A 25,596-nucleotide genomic window follows, 5' to 3' on the forward strand; every position below is an offset into this window, starting at 1 on the left:
TCTTTCCTTCTTCTTCCCCCCCCCCACTTGTGTGCGCGCTCTCTCTCTCTCTCTCTCTCTCTCTCTCTCTCTCTCTCAAATAATAATAAAAAACAAAGTCCCTATCCATCTATCCTAAAACGACCAGGTTTCTCAAAATTCAACCAACATTTGCTGCTGGTGTTCATTGCCAGGCACCGTGCAAAGAATATTACATTTATCATTTAATGTAATTTTCACAACAACCTTATGAACAAGTACTGTTATTTTCCTGATTTTGCAGATGAAAAAGACTGAGGCTTAACACAGGAGCTTGTGAATAAAAACTCTATAAAAAAAGCACAGGGCTGGTATGATTAAAACCACAAAATACTGAAGGGGTTCTGACCCCAGAGATCTGATTCACTGGACAGAACAGCCCATGCCTCTGACTGGGAAGACTCAACACTAAAGATGTGCGTCCCCTGTTAATTGATTTAGCAAATGAACGCAGTTCTGATCCGATTTAGGGGGAAGGAGGGTGGAAACAGACAAGACAACTCGAAGGTTTTATGGGAGGTTAGTTGAGGACCGTCATGAGCCATTTAAAAGGAATAACAATGAGACAGCCCTCGCAGAGCCTGATAGAAAAAAGTTCTAAAAAGTTGCAGTAATTCCCGTACTCCGGCACTGACGATGGAGTGGTCCATTTACACAATGAAGGTATTGTGACCTCAACGTGCGCACTAGATTATTCACTAGATGGTGTGGGGCAGCTTGTTAATTATTCGAGGGAGAATTAAGTTAGACCAACACCACACACCACACGTCAGAGTAAATTCTCCATGGATCAAAGTTAAAGGTAAACCATGAAAACGTTAAAAATACAGCTGACCCTGGGGCGCCTGGGTGGTTCAGTCGGTTGAGCCTCCGACTTCAGCTCAGGTCATGATCTCGCGGTCCGTCAGTTTGAGCCCCGCATCAGGCCCTGTGCTGACAGCTCAGAGCCTGGGGCCTGCTTCGGATTCTGTGTCTCCCTCTCTTTCTGCCCCTGCCCTACTCATGCTCTGTCTCTATCTCAAGAATAAATAAACGTTAAAAAAAATTAAAAAGAAAATACAGCTGACCCTTGAACAACTCAGGGGTTAGGGACACTGACCCTCTCCTCATCCCCCTGCCTACAGTCAAAAATCGACATACAACTTCTCACTCCCCAAACACTTAACCAATGGACCCTTACCCATAACGTAAACAGTCAATTACACATATTTTATATGTACTATGTATTATATACTGTCTTCTCATAATAAAGTAAGCTAGAGGAAAGAAATGCTATTAAAAAAATCATAAGGGGGGGGTGCCTGGATGCCTTAGTCAGTTAAGCATCTGGTTCTTAATTTCAGCTCAGGTCATGATTTCATGGTCTGGGATCAAGCCCCACACTGGGCTCTGTGCTTGTTTGGGGTTCTCTCTCCATCTCCCTCTGTCCCTTCCCTGCTCATGCATGTGTATGCGTGCACGTGTGTTCCCTCTCTCTAAAAAAAAAGAAAAGGAAAGAAAATCATAAGGAAAAAAAATACATTCACAGTGCCACACTGCAAAAATCCACATGTAAGTCAACCCACATAGTTCGAACCCATGTTGTTCAAGAGTCAACTGTACTAGAAAATAGCATTTTTTTTTGAAAAAAGGAAACTTCCTCATTTTGATGGAGGTGTGGGAAACAGGGTGGGCTTCAGGACTGCTTTGGTTGGCAAATCAGTACTGAATTTCAGAAATGCAATTTGACCAAAGAAATTCAATGCCTTCGATGTGCCTTCTGGCCCAGAAATTCCACCCCAACAAATGTGTCCGGTCTACACAGAGATGTGTAATTTGACATTTTCCACAGTTCCTTTTTTATCATAGTGAATGATTAGAAACAAGTTGCAGACAGCCAGAAAGATCTTTCTAAAATGTAATCATGATGGTGAACGGATAAGGAAGATACGGTGCGTGTGTGTGTGTGTGTGTGTGTGCGCGCACACACACACATATATACACACATACATACACAAATGGAATATTACTCAGCCATCAAAAAGAGTGAAATCTTGTGGGGCACCTGGGTGGCTCAGTCAGTTAAGCGTCCAACTTCAGCTCAGGTCATGATCTCACGGTTCATGGGTTCAAGCCCCACATCGGGCTCTGTGCTGACAGCTCAGAGCCTGGAGCCTGCTTCGGATTCTGTCTCTCTCTGTCCCTCTTCCACTCACACTCTCTGACTCTCTCTCAAAATAAATAAACATTAAATAAATAAACATTAAAAAAAGAATGCAATCTTGCCATTAGCAACAACATGGATGGAACTGGAGGGTATTATGCTGAGCGAAATAAGTCAGTCAGAGAAAGACAGACACCATATGATTTCAGTCACGCGTGGAATTTAAGAAACACCACCGATGAACATAGGAGAAGGAAAGGAAAACTAAGATAAAAACAGAGAGGGAGGCAAACCGTAAGTGACTCTTAAATCCAGAAAACAAACTGAAGGTTGCTCGAGGGGTGTTGGGTGTGGGGGATGGGCTAGACAGATGATGGGCATCGAGGAGGGCACTTGTTGGGCCGCACACTGGGTGTTGTATGTAAGCGATGAATCACTAAATCCTATTCCTGAAACCGTTATCACACTATGTGTTAACGAATCTGGATTTAAATAAAATCTAAAAATAAATAAATAAAATAGGATGTAATCGTGATGGCCTCACTTGTGAAAACCTCCCACTGCCTCCAAAGGAAGTCCCAGTTCCTTAGTGAACCGAGAAGTTTTCCAAGACCTGCTTAAGCTTCCCGCTGTATCCTTGCTGCCATTACCAACCTCTCTCCCCCACCGGCCCCTCCCCACACTCCGGACGTCAGCATCCAGGCGTGGCCAGCCGGCCTGCGCACAATCCCACGTACTTGACGTGCGGCTCTTCTGATGCCCGTGTGCATCTCAAGACCATCTCAAGTTCGCGTAGGTCCTGAAGGCAGGTCCTCGGACCAACCTACGGATGCGCGCAGCTTGAATTCAGGTCACGCGAGGTAAAACTAAAGCGCTTCCTAAAATCACATGCCAGAGAATCACCGTCTGCCACTTCACGGTCCTGAAGGGCTGGGAAATTCCCTAACCTCTTCTGTGCCTTGCTTTCTTCACCGCTAAAGTGAGGGTAATAATTACACGTCTTCGTGGGGACACTGTTGGAACTGAGTGAGCTAACCCACCACATAGGCACCTGGCACAAACGATGTCCTCAATATTAGCCGTTACTGCTCTTGCGGGAAAACCAGATCTCTCAAAGAAGACATACTTTGATGGTAGCGGATACAGCTTCCACAAATGGAGAAGCGAACATAGCAGTGAGGAAAACACCCAAAGCGCTCCAAAGCTGCCCTATTTCCTTGGTTTTCATCTATGAAAAATGGGAGAATGGGGCGACCGAGCTGCGGAAGCATCGCGAACCCCAAAGAAAGTCGGAGGCCTCCCGGGAAGGCCTTTGAAAACAAGGATAACCGTATCGACTGTCAACATGTTCCCCGGCGGAAAGCTAAGAAGGTCAAAACTGTAGTTCCCCTGGCTTAGCTTTATAAGCTGTAATTTTTATTTTCCTAATTAAAAAAAAAAAAATAAAGCTTTAGAACATCCACTCCCTGTGTAAATTCAGAGCCCAGGCCATGGGAAACCACAGAGGCAGAAATATTTATCTTCTCCAGGCGGGTTTGGCAGGCTTTGCTCGAGGGATCTGAAATACAGCTGCGTTCGCCTTCTCCTCCGTTGTCAACAAGGGAGCATCCCCAAACCACAAAGGACAGTGGTTATAAAGGGATGAACTGGAAGCTGAGGTATGCTGTGGTCCTGTTTGGAAATGGAGGGAATGCACGGAGTCAGAAGTGGTGGGAGGGAGGAAACTATAAACTTCGCACTAGACAGCCAGGAACATGCCAGAACCTGCCAGCAGTGTGAATTATAAAGGAAAATTGCATAGCGACCACAGAGGGAGGGAAGGAGGGAGGGAGGGAGAGACAGAGAGAGAGAGAGAAAGTGGGGAGGAGGCCGGGAACAGGTGCGTGCAGGCTCATTCTTCCATGCTGGACAGACACGAGTGGGGTCTTTCTGCAGGAAAGGACACATGAGCTCTGCTCAGGGAGTCAGGGGAGGAGGGAACCACCAGCAAAGGCAGGAGGACTGATGGATAAGCAGGCTTGGAATGAATACGAGGCCTGGACCTCCTGGAGCTTACATGGTATTGCCCCTTCCAATAAAATGAACGGCGGTGGGGGGGGGGGGGGTGGTGGTGCCTGGGTGACTCAGGTGGCTGAGTGTCCAACTCTTGATTTCTGCTCAGGTCATGATCTCACAGCTTGTGGGTTCGAGCCCAGCGTCGGGCTCTGTGCTGACAACTCAGAGCCTGGAGCCTGTTTCTCATTCTGTGCCTCCCTCTCTCTCTGCCCCTCCCATGTTTGCACTCTCTCTCTCTCTCTCTCTCTCAAAAATAAATAAATAAATAAATAAATAAATAAATAAATAAATAAATAATAAACATTAAACATAAATAAATAAAAATAAAAAATTTAGAAAAGGAGAAAATGGGTAGGATTATCAGACCTTGAAAGGGACCCTTCAGACTCTCTGATCTAGTGGTTCCCGAACTTGGATGCTCCCTCCCCAGTCACTTGGGGTGCTTGCTAAAAACGCTGGTGGCAGATTCATAGAGACAGAAAGTCGAATCGAGGTGCTGGGGGCTGGGGGGGGGCCAGTAGGGGGATATGGGGAGTTAGCACTTAACGGGTACAGAGTATATGTTGGGGGAGATGAAGCAGTTCTGGAGGTGGGTGGTGGGGCTGGTCACACAACGGCATCAGTGTAGTTTAAGGCCGCTAAACTGTACCCTTAGAAATGGTTAAAGAGGTAATTTTTAAAATTGAAGTGCAGCCGACATACGACATTCTAGCTGTTTCCGGCGTGCATCAGAGCGGGCTGATATTTTTACGTGTTACGAAACGATGCCCACGATGGCCATCAGGACTGTCGGTCACCACGCAAAGTTACGAACGACGATGGACCCTGTTCCCTGTTCATCCCCGTGACTTGTGTATTTTATAGCTGGAAGTTTGCACCTCTTCGTCCCTTTCACCTGTTTTGTCATGCATATTTTGCCACACACACCAAAGGGTATCTGACAGAGCCGAAAACGTTCTAGTGACTAAGCCCCACCCCCCAGCGTCTGCCATGCGGGGCCCAGAAATCTGCAATTACATAGCACCACAAGTGGTTCTGATGAAAGCGCGTCACCTACACTCGAATAAGAAAATTAGTACAAGGGGAGTGTGGACGTGAGTGGCAGCTTCACGAAGGCCAGGCACGACCAGCAGCTCCATGTGGCTGGAACGTCCCCCTCGAGGCAAAGCAAGAAAGTGGTTAGGGATGAGGCCGGGAGCCAGGAAGGGTGATGGCGCCTGCTAAGTCTGGTTGGCCTTGTGAACGAGTGTAAATATCTGGGCGATGGGGAACCTCTGGGGTATTCGCAACATTGGAAGGAAAGAATCAGATTTGTGCCTTGGCTGGTCTAGTCCAAGAGCTGTGGAATGGGTAGGTTCGAAGGGACTGAGGGGGAAGCGAATCAGGGGGCTGTTGGAAGGGTGAGTTCAGGACCTGGAGAGGATGGAAGTAGGGAAGGGAGGGAAGGAGCTGGAATGGAGACAGATTTTGGTGGAGACGACTGGCACAGCCGGTGGTTAACGACATGGAAGGGAAGAATGAGAGACAGGCAAGAATGACTCCAGGCTTGCGGTTTGGGGAACTGGACAGCAATCGCATTAGCCAAGAGAGGACACACAGAAGGAGTAGCCGTCATGATCTCGTTGTGTTCTGGGGACAGAAGAACCTGGTAGGATGTGTCACCCCAGTCTGACAACTCTATAGCCTTCCCGGCATGACAACTACACACTCCCTTTTGAGTGTCTCAAATCTCTCTCTTTCCTTCGCTTAGAGAATCACAGGAGATTGGAGTGGGGAGAAGGTTCCAGTAACGCTGAGCCCAATATCCTTCTTGTACAGTCGGGAGCGGCAGACATGTTAACTGATTTGTATACGATCCTTATTACCTTGTTAATATATTTAAGGTCATCCTAGCTTCAAATAAAAACAATTAAAAATCAAACATACATATAACCGCTTCTTTCCATCAACTTGACTACCGATCTTTACTCGTTCTTCGGTCGTCAAATACCCACTTCCTTCTGACTGGGAATTTGTTTCTTAAATCTCTGCAATGATTACTTCTCTACCCTTTCAGTGATCTTACCCTAATGTTAACGGGAAAAGACTCCTGTCCATCTATATAGTATTTCCTCAGTCCACATAGCTTCTCCTTGGCTTTCTATGAGATCTGCAACTCTTCTTAAACGCTATACTGCCTTGGTCTTTACAACTGTGGTCCTTCCTCGTGTGCCCTCCTTCCTCTTCTCATTACTCCTTCTCCTGCATTACCCACTTCTTGTGACACCCCCCCCCTTCCTCTAGATCACCAAGCTTCAGTCATGAGCCCAGAACCCCTCTCTCTTCAGTTAGTTACTCTGGGGTCATTCAGAAGAAACCACTGGGTTCACTTCCAGGCCCGACAGTAGTCCACGTGGAAAAGTTTTTTCTGCGCATGTCCTAAGTGGGATGTGCCAGTTCTCTTGGCCCGCATTGCTAGAGGCATGGTGCCTTCTCATAGAGAAGTAATCCACATTCCTCAGGGGCTCACTGGGCTGGTCCCCAGTTGGAAAGGACATTGATAAATGAGCGTGTTCTGAAAACAGCAATGAGGTTGGTAAGGGATCTAAAAACAACACATGAAAACCACTGGAAAACGCTAAGAGTGATGAGCCCGGGAAAGGCTGCACTCTTTTGATCCAGCTTTCTTCAAATTTGTGAAAATCCATCACGTGGGATGGGGCATAGATGTGGGTTTTTGTGGGTTTTTTTCCTGTTTCAGAAATCCGAAATTTGAAGGAGGTATATTTAGCTCAACAGGGGCAAAAAAATCTTGCCTATAACTCCTGAGGTTCAACAGAAGGATGAGCTGTCTCTCAATGCAGGGAGCTCCGTCTGTTGCTGAAGGTGCTGAGGAAGAAATACCCGCTCTGAGCTGGAGACCAGCCATATTGAGATCCCTTTTCCTAGAACACTCTAGGGATTGTTCCCTTGGTAAACAGGCTGTCAGCGCCACAGACTTCACGTATGTGACAGGGACTCAGCTGTCCTGTCCAATTACTCGAGTCTGTCATTGGTCCTGCTGCTCTTCTCGACTCCTGGACGAAAAATCTCAGGGTGCCTTTGATTCCTTGCTCTCTTTAGGTCCGTACCCTCGGATTCCGGAAGGTGTCTCTGGTTTACTCCTAATTCTCCATTTCCACTGACACCATTCCACCCCAGACTTGCCAAATCACATGTGGATAGAAGTCATTAGATTTTTAAGTAGGAATGGACCCTGGAGAGATCGAGTTCAGCCTGCTCCTTTTATAGGTAAGGAGAATGAGACGCAGAAAAATTAAAGACTTGTCTACGGTCACACAGTTCAAAGTGGCGGTTCTAGGCTCCAAGATGCCGAGTGCCATATTATTTCCACTGCTCCTTCCCACAGCGGCTCCAGGATTTCTCCTTATAATCACGTGGGCCACCCTGATACATTTCAAGTAAATTGGTTTTATAGAGGTTGGCCATGACTTAACCATGGAATGATCGATTGATCTGTACAAGATTGTCATGGTCCTTGGTCAAATCATACGTGTTAATCTAGATCTAGGAATTACCCCCAATCTCTTAATTGTAACAGACCACTGGGTCTGCTTTGGGTTAACACACACTGTTCTTTTATGTGCTTCTCACAGATAATGCCAAAGTAGAACTGCTGAATTGTGAAATAAAGAAGACTTCCAGCCAGCTCGAGCTCTCTAGAGTCTGAAAATTCAGGTCATTTGGATTTGAAATGTATCATTGTATTCCAATAAGTACAAAAATTACATAGATCATGTTAACTGGCTATGCCCTGATTACACCCATAAAAGGCCCTGGACTCACGATGGTTCTTCGGTTGCTCTTCTGGGCTCTTCTAGTTCCTGGGCTTGTTTCAGCCACGGTAATTTAGCTTCCACTGGGCTTTTTTCTAAGAAAAAGGGAACACAAACAACAAGCTTAAAGCAGCTGGATACACGATCGTTATTTGCGAAAGGTTTCGTCAATAAGGCAGTCACGCTTTTCAAATGCAGTGTGGACTCTTTTATCACAGGACTTGAAGCGGCTTCTGGAGTGAACCAAACATTTCTGTCGTGTATTGTTTTCATTAACACATTATCCCAGTGCCACCAGATGATCCCATAGCACAGCTGAAGATGTTCTCCAAGTGAGCATAAAAATGCCTTTTATATAAAAAAAAATGCCTTCTATAAACCAATACCAATCTCTGTTGTTTACATATTAAAGCTCTTACTTCAACCGTATCAGCTTGCTCTCTTTTGCCACAAATCCCCCTTGCCCAAGAATAAAGAGATCAATGGAGAAAATCAACGTAGATGTTGAGAAAACTGGGAGGAGGTTTACTCAAACTTTTATTGGTGTAGTTGTCGCGGGAGCTGACTGCCGATTACACCCATCACGCGGGAGCAAGATGTGCGCTCCTTTCTGTGCTTTTAAGCCTCGCAAGACATGAAGAAAGGAACACACTAGGTTATGAAATGAGAAAGGAAATGTTGGGCTGCTTCAGGGAAATCACAGACCCTGAGGCGGTGGCTGTGAAAGAACTATCAAGTGCACAAGGCAGGAGGAAAGACTTCACCGACGACGTCCTTGCACCTTGTGGGGCAACCACGTGGCTTTTCTGAAGGGTGGACAGAGTAAATAAGTATTTGTGAAACGGTTGACTATAAGGCTCTACGTATGGATAATGAACTCAGAAATAATGAAGGAGAATTGTACCATCCTTTCTAAAAGACTAAGGAAGACTTCTTGGGACCAACCAGTGAGGATAATCCTTTTTCCATTTCCAGAAAGGAAATACTTGTCATAAGGGTTGGTAATACCTCACTCAAGCACATGGAAATAACCACGTATGGAAAGGAATGTGTATCCGAGAGATGATGCCAAGACTTCCGGCCCGTGGATGCTACCCATTTCTGCTCATTCCTGGGGAACAAATAGGAATAATAGAAGAAATTCAAAAAGCATCCAGAGATCTGCATTGGGAGCCGAAAGTCTTCATCTACTCCACGGTAGGTAGGCACCAGGACACGTGATAAAGATGATGTTGTCCCTCCCTCAAGAGACATACACTCCAGGGGAAGGTACGTACAAAATACTGCGCGGGAAAAAAGAATGAGAACCCTGGGGGAAATTTCCTCCTCCTCTTTCTCTTTATCCTTCTCCTTTTCTTTTCCCCTTTCTCTTTCTCCTCATCCTCCTTCTTTTTCTTCAAAGCAGGGATTCCATCAGATTATTCCGTGTCCAGCGAGAAATGTTGGTATAAGCCCAGACAGATAGGAGCCACTCTAAACGTACTGAGTCGATAAGCACTCAGCTTCCCCCCCAGATCAATTTATCAAGTGGGTCCAGCTTCTTTACCTGGTGGACAGTCTAACTGCCATCTGTCGGTAAGACGGTTTTCCTAAGACGGTTAAGTTGAAATGTAAATCCTGCGATATTCGAATGAGAGCTGGAAAACACCACTTGATTTAACTTTAACATGCACCACAAACTTACCTTTCGGTTTGTAGCACGGGATGGGGATGATACATTCTTCTTTGATGTGTAACTTCAGCTGTGGGTTGCAGCCACCAACATGCTGCCCGCGGTGGTTGATACATAGAACGACGCGGTAACGTAACCCTCGGCCACAAGTCACCGTGCACTTCAAAGAAGAAATGAGAAGCCAGTGAAATTCTTGTCCACGAGGAGATCCACAAAGGCATTAATGACTCAAGCCAAGGAGAGCCCCCGATCTACGTGAGTATTAAACACAAAAGACCATTAGACAAACAGTATGTAAAGAAGGGGATAGAAGCTGGTTTTCCCTGATTCTTATGTTTCAGGGCCCCTCCCTTTGCAAGGTCTCTGTCCAATTCTCAACCTGAGAAGTATTTCAGATGAGGCCACAGCACAAGAAAAACTGAAATGACCCGAAGATTTTCTGTTCGATATGAAAGAGACTTGATATAGGTTTTCTCAAATTTGACTAAATTCGTAATGACATTATCCAAAACAACTTGAGAACATGGGAAATAGAAACTTTTTAAAACTATTAGTTAAAAAATCAAGTTCTGATCAGTCACACTAAAGGATTTTCTTTCCATTCTGTCTATAGAAATCGATCTTGCAAAACTGCGATCACACGAAGAGGCCATCATAGAGTATTCAGCCACAAAGCCCAGGAAAAATACTGTAGAAATATCAAGCAGTTAAAATTAATAAAAACATTCTGCAAGGCACCTGGGTGGCTCAGTCGGTTAAGCCTCCGCCTTTGGCTCAGGTCAGGGTCTCAGGGCTCGTGGGTTTGAGCCCCGCATCGGGCTCTGTGCTGACAGCTCGGAGCCTGGAGCCCGCTTCAGATTCTGTGTCTCCCTCTCTCTGTACCCACACCCCACCCCCCCGACCTGGCTCATGATGTCTCACTCTCTCAAAAATAAATATATTAAAACAACTTTTCTAAATAAACAGTTTGCTATTTTGTCTGAATTTTCATGGTTTGTGTTGCATTTTTTCCTTGAATTATTTATTTATGATTTGGAAGGTTCTCTTACTGACAAATGGAGAATTTTCCTGTCATGAAAGCCTAGGATATCATTTCAATTTATGTACATATGTTGGGGAGTACATATGTGTATAAGTATGTGGTTTTTTTAATTAATAGACTTTATTTTTTAGGACCATTTTATGTTTAGAGAAAAACTGAGCATACCGTCCAGAGTTCTGCTTTGCCCCCACTCACCCCCATAGTCTCCCTTATTACTGACATCTTGTGTGAGTGTGGTACAATTATTACAAAGGAGGAACCAATGCTGCTGTATTGTTTTAACTAAAGTTCACAGTTCACGTTGGGGGTCATTGTCAGTTTTTTAAAATTTTGCAATTGCTTCGCTTATTCTGAGTAAAAATTCACTGAGGTGCCTGATATTTTTATTTTGCATCCTTTCTTCTTCAAAGCCCAAACTGTACACACTTCAGGCCTCCCCAATTCTGGGATCCACCCGAGGGAGGGGCTGAGAGTCCTAGGACATCCACTATGAACAGGTGCGGCCCGCGGGGGTTATCGGACTCATGTCCCAATGCACCTTCAGGTCAGTAGCCTCATTCCCATTTGACAGATGAGCAAATAGCCCACCACCAAAGGACCTTGCCCAAGGTCACACAGCTCCCAAGGGGCATAGCGGGTCCATCCTGGAGCCACTCGTTGCCAAAACCATGACTTTGCCACCGACTCATCGAGCTCAAGGACTCTTTCTTAAGTCTGTAGATGTTTCCTACACGGTCACAGACAAGTTTCACAGGACAGGAAGGCCTTTTTTAACATACTCACTTCTCCAACAAGGGAAGGTATCGGCAGAGACCAAACAGACGGTTACCAGAGGGGCGGTGGGGGGTGGGGATGGATGAAGTAAGGAAAAGGGAGTAAGAGTGCACTTCGTCGTGACGTGGAACCACTGAACCACGATACTGTACAACTGAAACTAATATAACACTATGCTAACTCTACTGGAGGTTTTAAAAATAGGGAGTTAAAAAAAAAGGCTATCAGGAAACCTATCTGATTTCCTCTTGCCACTGAACAAATATTCTAATGAACTGAGTGAGGTTTGAGATTAGACCCTATTTCTGGGAAATCGATTCCCCTACCCCCAAGATTTATCAACTTGAAATATATGTGACTGTCAGAGGCTGTTGCGTATCGGCCAAGAAAGAAACAAGAACTCTGCCCAAAGAGAAAGAAAACATTATGATGGATGATAAGGTATAACCACACCAGCACTGGTCAATCCAAAGGAGTATTGTCTCCTCTCACATAGCACCCCCTTCCCCCCCAGGAAGCTGGACACTTACCCTAATAATGCTGTCGGTATTTACAATTTCCAGAACTCCTCTTTGGAGGAGGAATATATCCTTAATGATAATGAATTCTCGTTACTGAGAATGTATTTGATGTTTGCAAACAAATGAAAAGTATTAAGAGCTGAGAAAGGTAAATGAGATGATTCGGTTAGCAACCCCCCTTTTGATACCGTGAGTGACGATGAAGTCACGATATTGATGAGGATGTGGGGTCGTGGTATGAAAGCTCTAAAGCCAACACAAAACATACGGATGGGACTCTTCTAAGAGCTGAAAATGAGCTCTGCAGGTTATAGAGGTAAAAATGTTGATTTCTGATGATAGATCACAGCATGACTTTTGGCACATAGGTCAGGAGTTCAAGAACGGAATGGCCTTGCTGTAAGAAAATCCTCCTCAGTTCTGTTTACTTATGTGAACAAGTTTTCCTGGTGTGCACGTGCAAAACAAAACAGAACAAGAAACCAGCAGTAAAAACTAGGAATAAAATTATTGCGGAACCCAGGTCTGAACCCATTCTGGGAATGGACAATTTTTTAAGCCACCCACCCTCATTTTCTGGATTGATTCCAACTAAAAGAGACAGGAAACCATCAAAACCCTAGAGGAGAAAACAGGAAAAGACCTCTCTGACCTTAGCCGTAGCAATCTCTTACTTGACACATCCCCAAAGGCAAGGGAATTAAAAGCAAAAATGAACTATTGGGACCTCATGAAGGTAAAAAGCTTCTGCACTGCAAAGGAAACAATCAACAAAACTAAAAGGCAACCAACGGAATGGGAAAAGATGTTTGCAAATGACATGTCGGACAAAGGGCTAGTATCCAAAATCTATAAAGAACTCACCAAGCTCCACACCCGAAAAACAAATAATCCAGTAAAGAAATGGGCAGAAGACATAAATAGACACTTCTCTAAAGAAGACATCCAGACGGCCAACAGGCACATGAAAAAATGCTCAACGTCGCTCCTCATCAGGGAAACACAAATCAAAACCACGCTCAGATACCACCTCACGCCAATCAGAGTGGCCTAAATGAACAAATCAGGAGACTCTAGATGCTGGCGAGGATGTGGAGAAACGGGAACCCTCTTGCACTGTTGGTGGGAATGCAAACTGATGCAGCCACTCTGGAAAACAGTGTGGAGGTTCCTCAAAAAATTAAACATAGGTCTACCCTATGACCCAGCAATAGCACTGTTAGGAATTTACCCAAGGGATACAGGACTGCTGATGCGTAAGGGGCACTCGTACCCCAATGTTTCTAGCAGCACTTTCAACAATAGCCAAATGATGGGAAGAGCCTAAATGTCCATCAACTGACAAATGAATAAAGAAGATGTGGTTTATATACATAATGGAGTACTACGTGGCAATGAGAAAGAATGAAATATGGCCTTTTGTAGCAACGTGGATGGAACTGGAGAGTGTTATGCTAAGTGAAATAAGTCACACAGAAAAGGACAGATACCTTATGTTTTCACTCTTATGTGGATCTTGGGAAACTTAACAGAAGACCATGGGGGAGGGGAAGGAAAAAAAAAAGTTAGAGAGGGAGGGAGCCAAACCATAAGAGACTCTTAAAGACTGAGAATAAACTGAGGGTTGATGGGGGGGTGGGAGGGAGGGGAGGGTGGGTGATGGACATTGAGGAAGGCACCTGTTGGGATGAGCACTGGGTGTTGTATGGAAACTAATTTGACAATAAATTTTATATTTAAAAAATTTACTTTTTATGTGTAATAAGTGTTTACCAAAATTTGAAATATATTTATATTGTTGTGATAATAACGATCCAGGGGAGGGGGAGCATTCCTAATACTTAGAGCCTATGGCCACAGGAAATTGAAATAAATTAATTTCAAATAAAATACAACGATTTCAATTGCTATACATATATTCTTGGGAAAAAGTAGAAGAGTGTAATCGATAAAAGACTACGGCATAAAGGTACATTATGTTGGGATAAATTTCTGTGGGGAGAGTGGATTCAGAACGTGAGCTCAAGGGGGAAAAATGCAAACTATCCACAAACTGTTCAAGAAGGACCTCTTCGTGTGCTTTTTAAGGGAAAGATGGCAAAGATAGAAATCAACATGGCATTTACATTCTGCTGAACACATTTTTTTCTTTAAATGCTGTAACACTTTTATTTTAAAATGTCAGCATTCACATGTTAGAAATGACACTCTTTGATCCTTTTTACTTAAACTTACAATCAAGACTTTTAGATGTCAACCTAAATAGAGGTGACAGGGTATTTAATTTTGCGAGCACCTTTTAGGGGGTATGTGACAAAAGGATCGATAGCACCTAGTCAATGTTCGTTCAAATCTGAGGTTTCAGTGAAAGTGTCCTGTCCTTGGGGTGCCTGGGTGGCTTAGTCGGTTACGAGTCAGACCCTTGATTTCGGCTCAGGTCTTGATCTCAGGGTCGTGAGTTCAAGCCCTGCACTGGGCTCTGCGCCGGGCAGGGAGACAGCTTAAAAAAAAAAAAAACTGTATCTCAATAAATTAAGAAAATAAAATAAGATAAAAATGAAAAGCCAAGCGTCCGGTCTGGAATCTTACCTGAGACCACTCCATGGCAATCCACTTGGGGCAGTCGAACAGGTTGCAGGTCTGCATGACCTTGGGTTTGGGCGCGTACATGCACTTCCACTCCTCTACCTGTAGTATCTCTCCGTGCATGGACTCCTCCACACACACGAAGCTCCGCCTCTGAATCCCGCCCCCGCAGGACACCGAGCACGCAGTCCAAGGGTTATGTTCCCAGCTCAAAAGCGAACAAATAAAAACACATTATTTATTTGTCATTGGCTTGTCTGTTTCAAGCTTGCAAACGCGACAGCGAAAAGTACTTCCGGAAGCGTTCCTTGAGGTGTCTCTAGACCATCAATACTAAAGGACGATATTACTAGAGAACCGGAGAAACTCAAAGTCGGAAACTAGTCATCCGGGTATAAAAGGGGGACTCAAATTTCTGACCAACTGCAAGGCCTGAGCTCCCTCTCTAATGGCCGGACATCCCCAGTGACGGGAGACGTGACCGTTGGAGGCAGTGTATTCCATCCGATTCTTTGACACATCTTCCTTATGGAGTTGAAGTCTGTTTTCCCGTAGCTCCTCGTAAAGGATCTAGTATCTGTCCCTCTTATATTTTGGACTGTTGCTACAGATAACTACAGTTCCTTGCAAACTACTTAGAGCAAATTACAGAGTGGAAAACAGAAACACGTAACTCACCGAGGGAGAGGTTGGAAGTGGTCGTAGGGCATGATCTCTTTAAACCCGTCGCTACAAATGAAATCACGGTGACAGTGTCATTTCTAAATCAATCGACATATTAATGTAACCCATGCAGATCTGACCTCCCAAAAGACAGAGCCCTTTCGGACTGAAGACGAAACATGACAAGTGCTGTGAACCCTTCCCCAAAACTTCCCACCATCTTTTATGGTTTTCGGGAACATCCGTGGCACACGCCATCTCCAGTTATACGGAACTACAGAAACCAGTGCTATGAATTAATCAAAGGGAAGAGCGTCTCTTCATTCAGATAAACCTACTTTCCATCATCTAAGAAGGTTATTTTGGTATGCTAATGATATTAACATGCTATCATCTTAGTAGACTCTTTAGAAAGACATTTTATTTCAGAGAAGCTGTCCTTTGAAAAGGTCTCTATTCATAATTATGTTCACCTGGGATTCCAGGAAATGGGTAGTTCAGTGACAGGAAATGAAATCCACTGAGAATGCTTCCTTTTCCATTTGCACACTTCTGCCTCAGCCAGCTGGCAGCTGTCTGGGGGATTCTAGGACTTGATATTGTGGCTGTTATTTTAAGATACTGTAGGAAAGCCAGGAAACTTCCCCAGGCAGTCCAAGTCAGCAGGTACTAAATTATGCAACGGGATAGTTTATGCATCGCTTTTCTGCCTTGGCATTGAAACTTCTTACTTGCTTGAGCAATGCATTATTTATACTGAACTTAATGCAAACGCTTCGAAAGTCAGCACGGGGTAACGGGCGACCCAGTTTAAAAGTGAAAACGGTGAGTTCAAGATATTTATGACTGGCAGATGGACAAGACATCGTACTTGGATGGAGAGAGCTTCCCTGTTGTGTGTGTAGATGCTCACGGAGGGTCCTTACAGAGGGGTGAATGTCAGGGCACATGCACGCACAGCCAGACAGGAGAGTGCAGGGCTGTGTGCGCTGGCGAGCCTCGTCCCCGCTGAGCGGGGCTACGAACGCGGGTAGCTGCCACCTGCGTGTGTTCAAGGTCGCACAGTGCAAATGTCACTCTGCAAAGATGGACTGGTCTTGGTGGCGGTTAGCTGATTTCTTTTTAGAGTAAACACTAAGGGCAATGACGCAGACCTCGAAGGGCAAGGATCCATGCTGCACTCCTTTAGTTTGGGCTTGGGTTTCACATTTTCGGGGTAGTAATGGCAGTAATGGTCAGGAACTACCCTCTTCAAGCGGATATCCACACATTCGGCCGAGTTGAGCTGGTAGCCTAAAGGGAAAAAGAAAAGGCACCTGTGAATATCGCACTGTGTCGTGTTCCCGCGGCAGTGATCCCTTGGCACAGACTCTTCCTCCCCCAGAAGAAACTTGACTCCGTGGTTCTCATCCCTGACTATGCAGGGCAATCGCTGGGAGCTTCTAGCACACAGCAGTGCCCGGGTCCTTACATGGTCCAACTGAGGCAGAAACATTGGGTGGCTCAGTCCGGGAAATGGGTTGGTTTGTGGGCTCTAATGATCTTCAGGTTCTTCTAAGATGATGAAGATGTGTGGCCGAGAGAGAGACAGAGAGAGAGAGAGAGACAGCGAGCACGCACAAGCAGGGGGAGGGTCAGAGAGAAGAGACATAATCCCGAGCAGCCTCTGCAACATCAGTGCAGAGCCCGATGTGGGACTCGAACTCACAAACTGTGAGATCATGACCTGAGCTGAGATCAAGAGTCAGATGCTTAACCAGCTGCACCACCCAGGCGCCCTGTCTTAGCACTTTTAACGAGAAAGTGGCAAGGGACTCCTTTACGGAATGCTCAGACCTCGGGGCGGAAGGTCACTTGCTGGCCGGTCTCCCGAATGTCCCCACAGCCCTGCGCCATGGGCCCCCTGTTTCCCCATATTCTGTTTTTACTATTCCCATCCTGACTCCCCCAGAGACCCCTATTTCTTGTTTACATGTTCTCAAATCCGCATGTGCCTTATGCAATGTTGCTTGTGTGTGCCTGTTGTAACTAGATAGGTACTTTAAATCTTGTTCTATTGTCTACTTTTCTCACTCGGCACGACACTGTTAAGAGCCACCCACGTGCCCCGGTCGGTGCCTCCTTCCACCGCACAATATCCTGTTGCTTGGGGACACTGCGTTTTACTTGTTTGCTGTCCGGGGGCACCTGGGGCACCTCGGATGCCAACGAACTTCTCTAACTGGGGAAGTAAGCACTGTCCATACTGGGAGGAACAAAGTCCATCCCCTACACCGCCCCCTGCCTCAAAATCCTTCAGAGCAGAAGGGATGAAAACTCACTCTCGATTCTGTGAATTTCAAATTGCACAGTCTCTGAGGAAAGTGAGCGTTCCAAATGGATGAGTGCCGTAGATTTAAAAAACAACTCACAAAATGATGCTTCTACTTCCTGAAAGATCTGATCCCAGGCTTCCTGTCACTACATAAGTGTTATGCTAAGTTTAAAAGGAAAAAAAAAAAGGCAATTTTTCAAAAGCAGAATGAGCTCTTCAGGAAAAAAAAAAAAAAAAAAAGGCTCGAAGCTAAGCTCTCAGCCTCAGCCAGTTGGTCTAAAGGTCTAAAAATACATTTAAGGGCCTGATTGCCGAGAGGAATCTGATTTTATAAACCACTAGACAGCATTCCGCAAGCCATGGCTTGGACGTACACGACGTGGGGAAGGACAGACTGGTATGCGTTATGAAAAGCAAGGTTGAAACCGCAAGAACGAAAATCCAAATGGAGTCAATAAAATGCGACTCGGGTGCCAATATCTGCCAGAAAGTCTACAATATCAGATGGCAGGGGCAATCAATCCAGTACTGTCTCCAGACTGAGCTTCAGAGTCCCACGTAGATGACTACAGGCAAGGCAGAAAAGCCCGGCATCCCAGTACCTTAGGGATCAGAGAACCAACCTGCCTGATGACCCAACAACTCAGAAATGGCATTTACACAAATCGTGGCGACTTGATTAGTAATGCAATTAAACTCTGGTAATGCTTTCCTTGTGGGTTTTATGTGTGTGTGTTTACTTCCTCCAAAACAAGTACAGAACGAGACTATACCTCCTCGAAGCAAAGGAACACCTCTGTTCTAAATGGAAACATACTTCTAGGAGACAAAAAGCATACAGGTGTTTACAATTTAAGGAGAGACGATTAATTTTCCTCTTTAATCTGATAGAGGTACAGAGAAAACTGAAAGCGAAGGAAATAAGGCAGGTTGCCTTCCTATGTTATGAACCAATGTATTGAAATTCTGCCTGTGTGCAGAAAATGGCAGGCCGTAGAGGGAACCCCAAGAGCAGCCTAAAGTTTCCCTTCTGTTCTTACAGCCACTGCTGTCTCTGGCGGACAGTTTCCCTGCCAGGTGCTCCCATTTATGGCTCCAGCAGGGCTGTCTTTCCTTCCGCACCTGAGTATGAGGCACATCTGTTTCCCTCCCAAGAATTTAACCAACTGACTAAGCCGAGTCCCATTCCCAATGTCCCTCCCAGAGTGAAAAAGTGCCTTTTTTTTCTTATGTGCCTGAATGGGAATGTCTCTCTGAGTGATTAGGTGGGAGAGGGGAGACATTAAAAAGAAAGAGATCTTTGTCTACTTGCTGAGTAAGAATACCGCCCCCCCCACCGCTGCCCGCTCTTTGCTTTTATTTGGGGGTCCATGGGAGACGGTCATCTCTGGAACCATGGTCCACTTGACTCAAAGGTGGTGGGATTCTGCTTCTGGATATAACACATGCAGGTAGGGAATCTGTGGGTATGTCCCACTCACCCTGAGAGCATTGAGTCATGTATGTATCTCATAACCTACCACTGGAGAATGCCAGGAGGGGGGGCGGCCACAACCCTGTCGATTATGCTGAATTTTTAACAAAATTCAGGTTTCTTTAGAATCGGACATAACAGGTATTTCCTGAGTACCCATTAACTGCCACACACTATATTAGGCTCCTTGACCTGTGTCCTCTCATTTTGTTCCCCGACAGTGCTGCAAGGGGCATCATCCTGTTTTATGGATGAGCAGACTGAGGTTCAGAGATGGCACAGAGCTAAGCGGTGGCAAAGCCAAGAAGTGAGTCCAAGTCCCTGAACTTCAGCTCTGTGGCCACCCTGCCTCTTGATGGAAATGTCGTCATGCCATTTTCGGAGAACGAGTTTGGCCAAAATGAGTCTGAGGCCCGGGTTTGGAGAGACTCACTGAATTTACGCAGATCACGGTCTCAACTCCCAACACTGTTTTCCCTCAATCAGCTTTCAACGAGATCAAATGTGTTTCAAGAGTTTCCTTGGCGGTCACCGACGCAAGGTCGGTGACTCAAAGCTCTGAAGGAGTCTCTGCCTCGGAACAATGCTTGTAATGTTCAGCAAAATACATTTTCACTTTCGGTGGAATGGAGAAACACCGAGAGAATGTTAGCGTTGGTAGGGACTTGAAGATGATCTCCAGCATTGTGTTTAAGTCATATTTATTTTTGTGATCGTGTTCTATTTATGGCAGGAGATCAGTTTGCCTCCTCAAGGTAAAATTAACTTGTTTTTGTGAATATGTTTATTTAAACATTTTTTAAGTGTATTTATTTTGGGAAAGAGCAAGAGGGGGAGGGGCAGAGAGAGAGGAAAGAGAGAGAGCCCAAGCAGGCTCCACACTGTCGGTGCAAAGCCCAACGCGGGGCTCGAACCCACAAACCATTAGAACACGACGTGAGCTGAAGTTGGGCACTTAACCAGCTGAGCCACCCAGATGCCTCTATTTAAATTTCTTAAAACATCCATTTAAAGAAAAAACCTCAAGTAAATAATAGTGCAGGGGTGACACAGATATGGCAAAAGCAGTGATTAATATGGCTACAGCTGATATCCAAAGATTCTTAAACTTGAATGTGTACCCTAATTTCCTGGGGAGGGACTGTTGAAAAGGATTAATGGGCCCCATTCCCAGAGTTTCTCATTCAGTAGGTCCAGGGTGGGGCCCAAGAATCTGTATTTCCGCCAAGTTCCCACGTGATGCTGATGCTGTTGGCCCGGGGACCCCACTTTGAGAACCACTGCTGTAGAATCATAGTCTAGTGGTCTATTGCCCAAGCCAAGTCTAGGAAGAAATAGCTGGGAAGACTAACTTTCTAGCTGGTTTCCAGAGCCCCATTCACCCCCTAGACTGTTTCTCTTTCCTTCTCGCCAACACAAGCTCCTTCTGGGGTCTGGGCTAAGTGCTCCCCACAAAAGCACCTGCCTGCTGCTTTCACAGGGAGCCTAAATCCCAGAGGAGAGAGTCCTGAGATACAGATTCCCGGGAACCCGAAGGCGTCCCTGATACCTGAAGCCTGGAGTTTAAAGGAGGAAAGGCAGAAGTGACTGGGGACACTCAGCTGGGGGCTCAGAGGGAGCTGTTCACCAGCTGAGCAAACGGGGGGTATGTCCTTTACCTCTAATATGTTTCGGTTTGCTCACACATAATACAGCCACGCAAAGAGACCTTTCTTAAGGTTGTTTGCAAGAATAAATGTGAAGATGAACACCCCCGCACGTGGCTGGATACATGGAAATGCCCAACACTGCTGCCTGGTGCTTTTAGGGGAAGTTATCCACATAAGGCCCTCTAGCAATTCAAGGAACCACGGTTCATGTGTTGGCACGAGCTCAGAACCATTTATTCTTCAATTTTAAAGTTCAGTTTATTAAAAGAGACTTATAACGGAGGCTCTGGAGGCCTCCTTTCCTCCAGGCAGACGCTTTCTCCATGTTAAACAGCCGATTTCCCGCCACCTGAGCCTGTAAATACGTGTAGCACGTGTGTGGAGCCCAGAACCTTCCTTCACTGTCTGTGAAATCCTTGAACTAAGCAAGCAGCGGGCAGGAGTTTCCCCTTACCACTCAGCGGCTACCCTTTCTCCTTTTGGTAATTTACGCTAAGGCACCTACCTTGAGGGAGGACGGGGTGGAAATCTAAATGTTAGAACCAACGCGACCCATTCACCAAGCTGCTTGGTCTGTTTTTCAGGTTTTCCGTGGAAAATTAAAAATAATGCATGCTTTACAGACACTTAGGACAAGAAATGCAAGGACACACATAAACAGGTCTCCAGCTTTTTGCTAGAAGTCTGTCTAGACTGTTGCACCTGTCTCCAAGAATAAAGGCAAACACACATCCGTTCACACCACTGCGGTCCAGGCTGCTGGGCAGGACGCCGCGTGATCACTCATCACCTGTCACCACACCAATGTTACAGTCAGCTTCAAAAAAACGCACAGGTACGTCATTTCTAACTCTGAGCTCGGAACATTCAGGAACGAAGTCTGTGCCTCACCTCCTCCACATGTCACAGTGCAGGGGAAGAAGTCGGTTTGTCTCCACTGATGACTGATCGGCTGATAGAAGAAGAACTGGGCCACACTGTCCTTGGCCACCGTGTACCTGGTCTGGACACAGAGAACCATGGTGACACATCTACATGCAACGGTCTAACACTTCCCACGGCTTTCCAAAGGAGATCAATGTACTTCACTGAGGTATGCAATCTCAGATCTTCAGATCTTTCACGACCAACTCCGGCACATGAAGTTTCCAAAAATTCTAACATGTGATAACACTTCATTCGGGGTTGCCACAGAGGGGGGCTCAGAAGACCTTCAACCAGGCTCCCCAGAGTCATTTTTCCAGACAACTCCATGCCTGGAAGGGAGTTCTCAAACGTGTAGGTGGCCTTTTTTTGTTTGTTCGCGTAACCTCTGTTTTTTTTTTCTACCTGATACATCTGAGTTTAATTTCCATGAGAGCAGGGGCTGAGACAGTCTGGGTTTGTTTGCACCATGCCACATGCCTGGAGTTCTTAACACTTGCAATAATTCTTACACTTTCATCTTTACGCAAATCCCTCCAAAAAGGTCTTCTGGAAAGCACAACTGGAGAAACGCAAATGTACACAAATATGTGGTGTTCATACTCGAGCGTTCCAGCATCTAACTAAAGAGAAGGGGTGCCACCGTGTGTGAGCCAGCGGACGGAAGAGGGAAGGTACTGTTGAGGGATTACACTCAATGAGCACGTTCTCCTCCTACTTTTTTCTTTTCTGCCCTCCTGACTGAACAAATGAGTGAACCAAGGGAAACCCCCAGAATGCAAGGAGAGGAGAAAAAGAAATAGAGTTCACGCAGGATCCATCCAGAAATGCCAACGCTCATGGGGACTTCAAGCGGGGGACCCAACAGAGGACATAATGAAAAGCCAATATTGGATGATATAATTGCTGAGAATTTGCTAGACCTTGAGAAAGACAGGTGTACTCAGTTTAAAAATGTTCTGGGCAGGCATTTTTAAAAAGTACAACAACCGGGATAAAGAAAAATCTTAAAAGTTGTCAGAAAGGAAAAAAAAAATGATTACCTATGAAACAGTGAGAATCAGACTGGCATCCGATTTCTCATAGGCAATACCGGATGCAAGAAAGCAAAATCACACCTTCAAAGTGCCGAGCAACGATAACTTTTTGTCTAGAATTTTGTAACTAAACTATCAATCAACAAAGATCAATGGTCAATCTATGAGCAATCGATGATCAAATTATCTATCAGAACCAGTGAAACAGAGGGGCGCCTGGGTGGCGCCGTCGGTTAAGCGTCCGACTTCAGCCAGGTCACGATCTCGCGGTCCGCGAGTTCGAGCCCCGCGTCAGGCTCTGGGCTGACGGCTCGGAGCCTGGAGCCTGTTTCCGATTCTGTGTCTCCCTCTCTCTCTGCCCCTCCCCCGTTCATGCTCTGTCTCTCTCTGTCCCAAAAAATAAATAAAAAACGTTGGAAAAAAAAAAAAAAAGAACCAGTGAAACAGAGATATCTTCAGACACAGAACGACTGAAACGGTACCCCTTGAGACCCTCTCTGGAAAAAAAAGGGAAAAAACTATTAAAAGGTATTGAACACGAGCGAATATAAAAGCAGGAGGGAGTAGATGCAAGAAGCAGTAATGATGAAATCAGTCAGTAAAGCTGATTCATAAACATAAGTAAGAGTTGACTAACAGATAATATGTGGATGTACTTGATCATAAAACGGTAAAACACTCTAGCACGAGACGCTGTCAGGGAGGAGAGGTGGGGGGAGGAGAGGTGGGGGGGGAGAGGTGGGGGGAGAGGTGGGGGGGGAGAGGTGGGGGGAGGAGAGGTGGGGGGAGGAGAGGTGGGGGGAGGAGAGGTGGGGGAGGAGAGGTGGGGGGGAGAGGTGGGGGGAGGAGAGGTGGGGGGGAGAGGTGGGGGGAGGAGAGGTGGGGGAGGAGAGGTGGGGGGAGGAGAGGTGGGGGGAGGAGAGGTGGGGGGAGGAGAGGTGGGGGAGGAGAGGTGGGGGGGAGAGGTGGGGGGGAGAGGTGGGGGGAGGAGAGGTGGGGGGAGGAGAGGTGGGGGGGAGGAGAGGTGGGGGGGGAGAGGTGGGGGGAGGGAGGGCGGGATGCACAGCGTCACAGAGGCACGAAACACTTCGAAAGGGTTGTGCTCTGGCTGTGGAAGAATGGCTGGTCTCTGACGAATCCTGCCAGAGAGAGTGAGAGCTCCGCCTAAAATGTATTTCTGATGTATCTGAAGGCATCAGAGAGCGACCACGCCAGTGAGCGTTTGCAGGGACAAGACCCCAGACACAAAGGAAGCCCAGAGAGGCGAGCGTGACATTGGCACCACCTCTGGCACCACATTTCTGCTCCCGGCATTTTCCACCGTGCAAGTGGTGACTGAGTGGCTGAGAAGCTGAGCAGAGCTGTCATCGGACTCATGAGTCTGAGAACAAACACTGGAGCTCGAGGCCCACCAAGCCGAGGGGGGTACCAGTAAATGCCCCACGTGCCCAACTGGGAGCCCCAGAAAGTTCTATCCTAGCAAGAAGTAGGAACTGGAAGGAGGCCACTTTTCAAAGGGAATGAACGCCAGGTTCCAATTATTTCAATCGCTTGTTGGCTGAAGGTAACTGGCTGCTAACCTGTCTTCCAGAAGCAGAAATTAATCCAGTCTCAGATCGTATCTATAATCTTTCACCCCCTATATACAGAAAAACTTAAAAATAACCAGGCACACACAAAAAATAAGATTTAACAACCAACAGAAAAGGTGGAATACACTATAAATGGAATTACAGAATATCCAAATAGTGGCATCACCAGATAGAAACTTAAACACCTACTTATACGGCTACCAACCCCTGAAATTCTAGCTTTGGCTTCAGGTCGTGTTTCACAATACCCCATACGGTGCCAGGGTCTTAAAACCTCAGCGTTAGCACACGGCTCCCTCCTTGGGCTCTTGTTTTTTAGAAAGCCTGGACTAAGATAGGATGGTGAAAATGCTTAAGAAGTTAAGTGACAAGACAGAGAATTTCACTAGAAACAGAGAAGCCACAAAAATAAGGTGGCAATTCTAGGAGAACGAGGCACAGTAACTTAAATCAGTATCGCAATGGACAGCCTTGACAATGGATTAGACTGGGGCTCGGCAAATATTTTCGTAAAGAATCAGAAGGCAGACATAGTCCCCATTACAGTGATTTGTAGTCCCCATTACAGTGATTTGACTTGGCCGGCACAGGGAAAAGACAGCCACAGACAACCTGTAAACAAATGGCTGTGGCTGTGTTCCAGTAAAACTCCACTCTGCTTGCTGGCCAGGATCTGCTGACCCCTGGATTGCATACAATTAAAGAGAGAATCAGTAAACAGACACGTAAGAAGGAAGCGGAAAGTAGGCATGACAGGTGTAAGTATAGTCCCAGAGAAAGTGAACACAGAGAATGGCATAGAAACTATATCTGCAGAGGTAATCAATGAGAATCTTCCAAAAGTGATGGTAGATATCAAGCCATGGCTGTGAAGCTCTACAAACCTCAAGCAGAAGAAAGTCACTAATTACATCACAGTCAGACTGATGGAAACCCGGGGCACCCGGGAGGCTCAGTCAGTTGAGCGTCCGACTCTTGATTTCAGCCCAAGTCATGATCTCATGGTTCACAGGATCGAGCCCCACATTAGGCTCTGTGCTGACAGCATGGAATATGCTTAGGACTCTCTCTCTCTCCCTTTCTCTCTGCCCCTCCCCAGCTTGTGTGTGTGCTTGCTAAATAAATAAATACATACATAAATACGTAAACAATCTTAAAAAATTGATGAAAACCAAAGAGCAAACACTGAAAAGCAGACAGGGAGAAAGACACATTACCTTCTAAGGCACAAAAATAAGACTGACAGCTGGCTTCTTAAGATTAAGTGGAAGCCAGAAGACAATGCACTAATAGAAAATCGTTTCATGATGGTAAGGT

The 25,596-nt window shown here is 45.9% G+C and overlaps 1 protein-coding gene across 2 annotated transcripts in view; it reads right to left on the reverse strand.

Annotated features, from left to right (window-relative positions):
- The window catches only part of ADAMTSL3 (ADAMTS like 3), a 357,244-nt gene that overhangs the window by 120,799 nt on the left and 210,849 nt on the right, over positions 1–25,596 (reverse strand). For both annotated transcript variants that reach the window (XM_058736402.1, XM_058736403.1), the window contains 6 exons: positions 21,618–21,729; positions 16,444–16,582; positions 15,305–15,355; positions 14,630–14,834; positions 9,716–9,863; positions 8,042–8,126 (listed from right to left, as the gene is read on the reverse strand). In XM_058736402.1, coding sequence (XP_058592385.1) covers positions 8,042–8,126; positions 9,716–9,863; positions 14,630–14,834; positions 15,305–15,355; positions 16,444–16,582; positions 21,618–21,729 — 740 coding nt within the window. The remainder of the gene's footprint in view (positions 1–8,041; positions 8,127–9,715; positions 9,864–14,629; positions 14,835–15,304; positions 15,356–16,443; positions 16,583–21,617; positions 21,730–25,596) is intronic.

Source organism: Neofelis nebulosa, chromosome 7, assembly GCF_028018385.1.
Source record: "Neofelis nebulosa isolate mNeoNeb1 chromosome 7, mNeoNeb1.pri, whole genome shotgun sequence".
Classification (NCBI taxonomy): domain Eukaryota; kingdom Metazoa; phylum Chordata; class Mammalia; order Carnivora; family Felidae; genus Neofelis; species Neofelis nebulosa.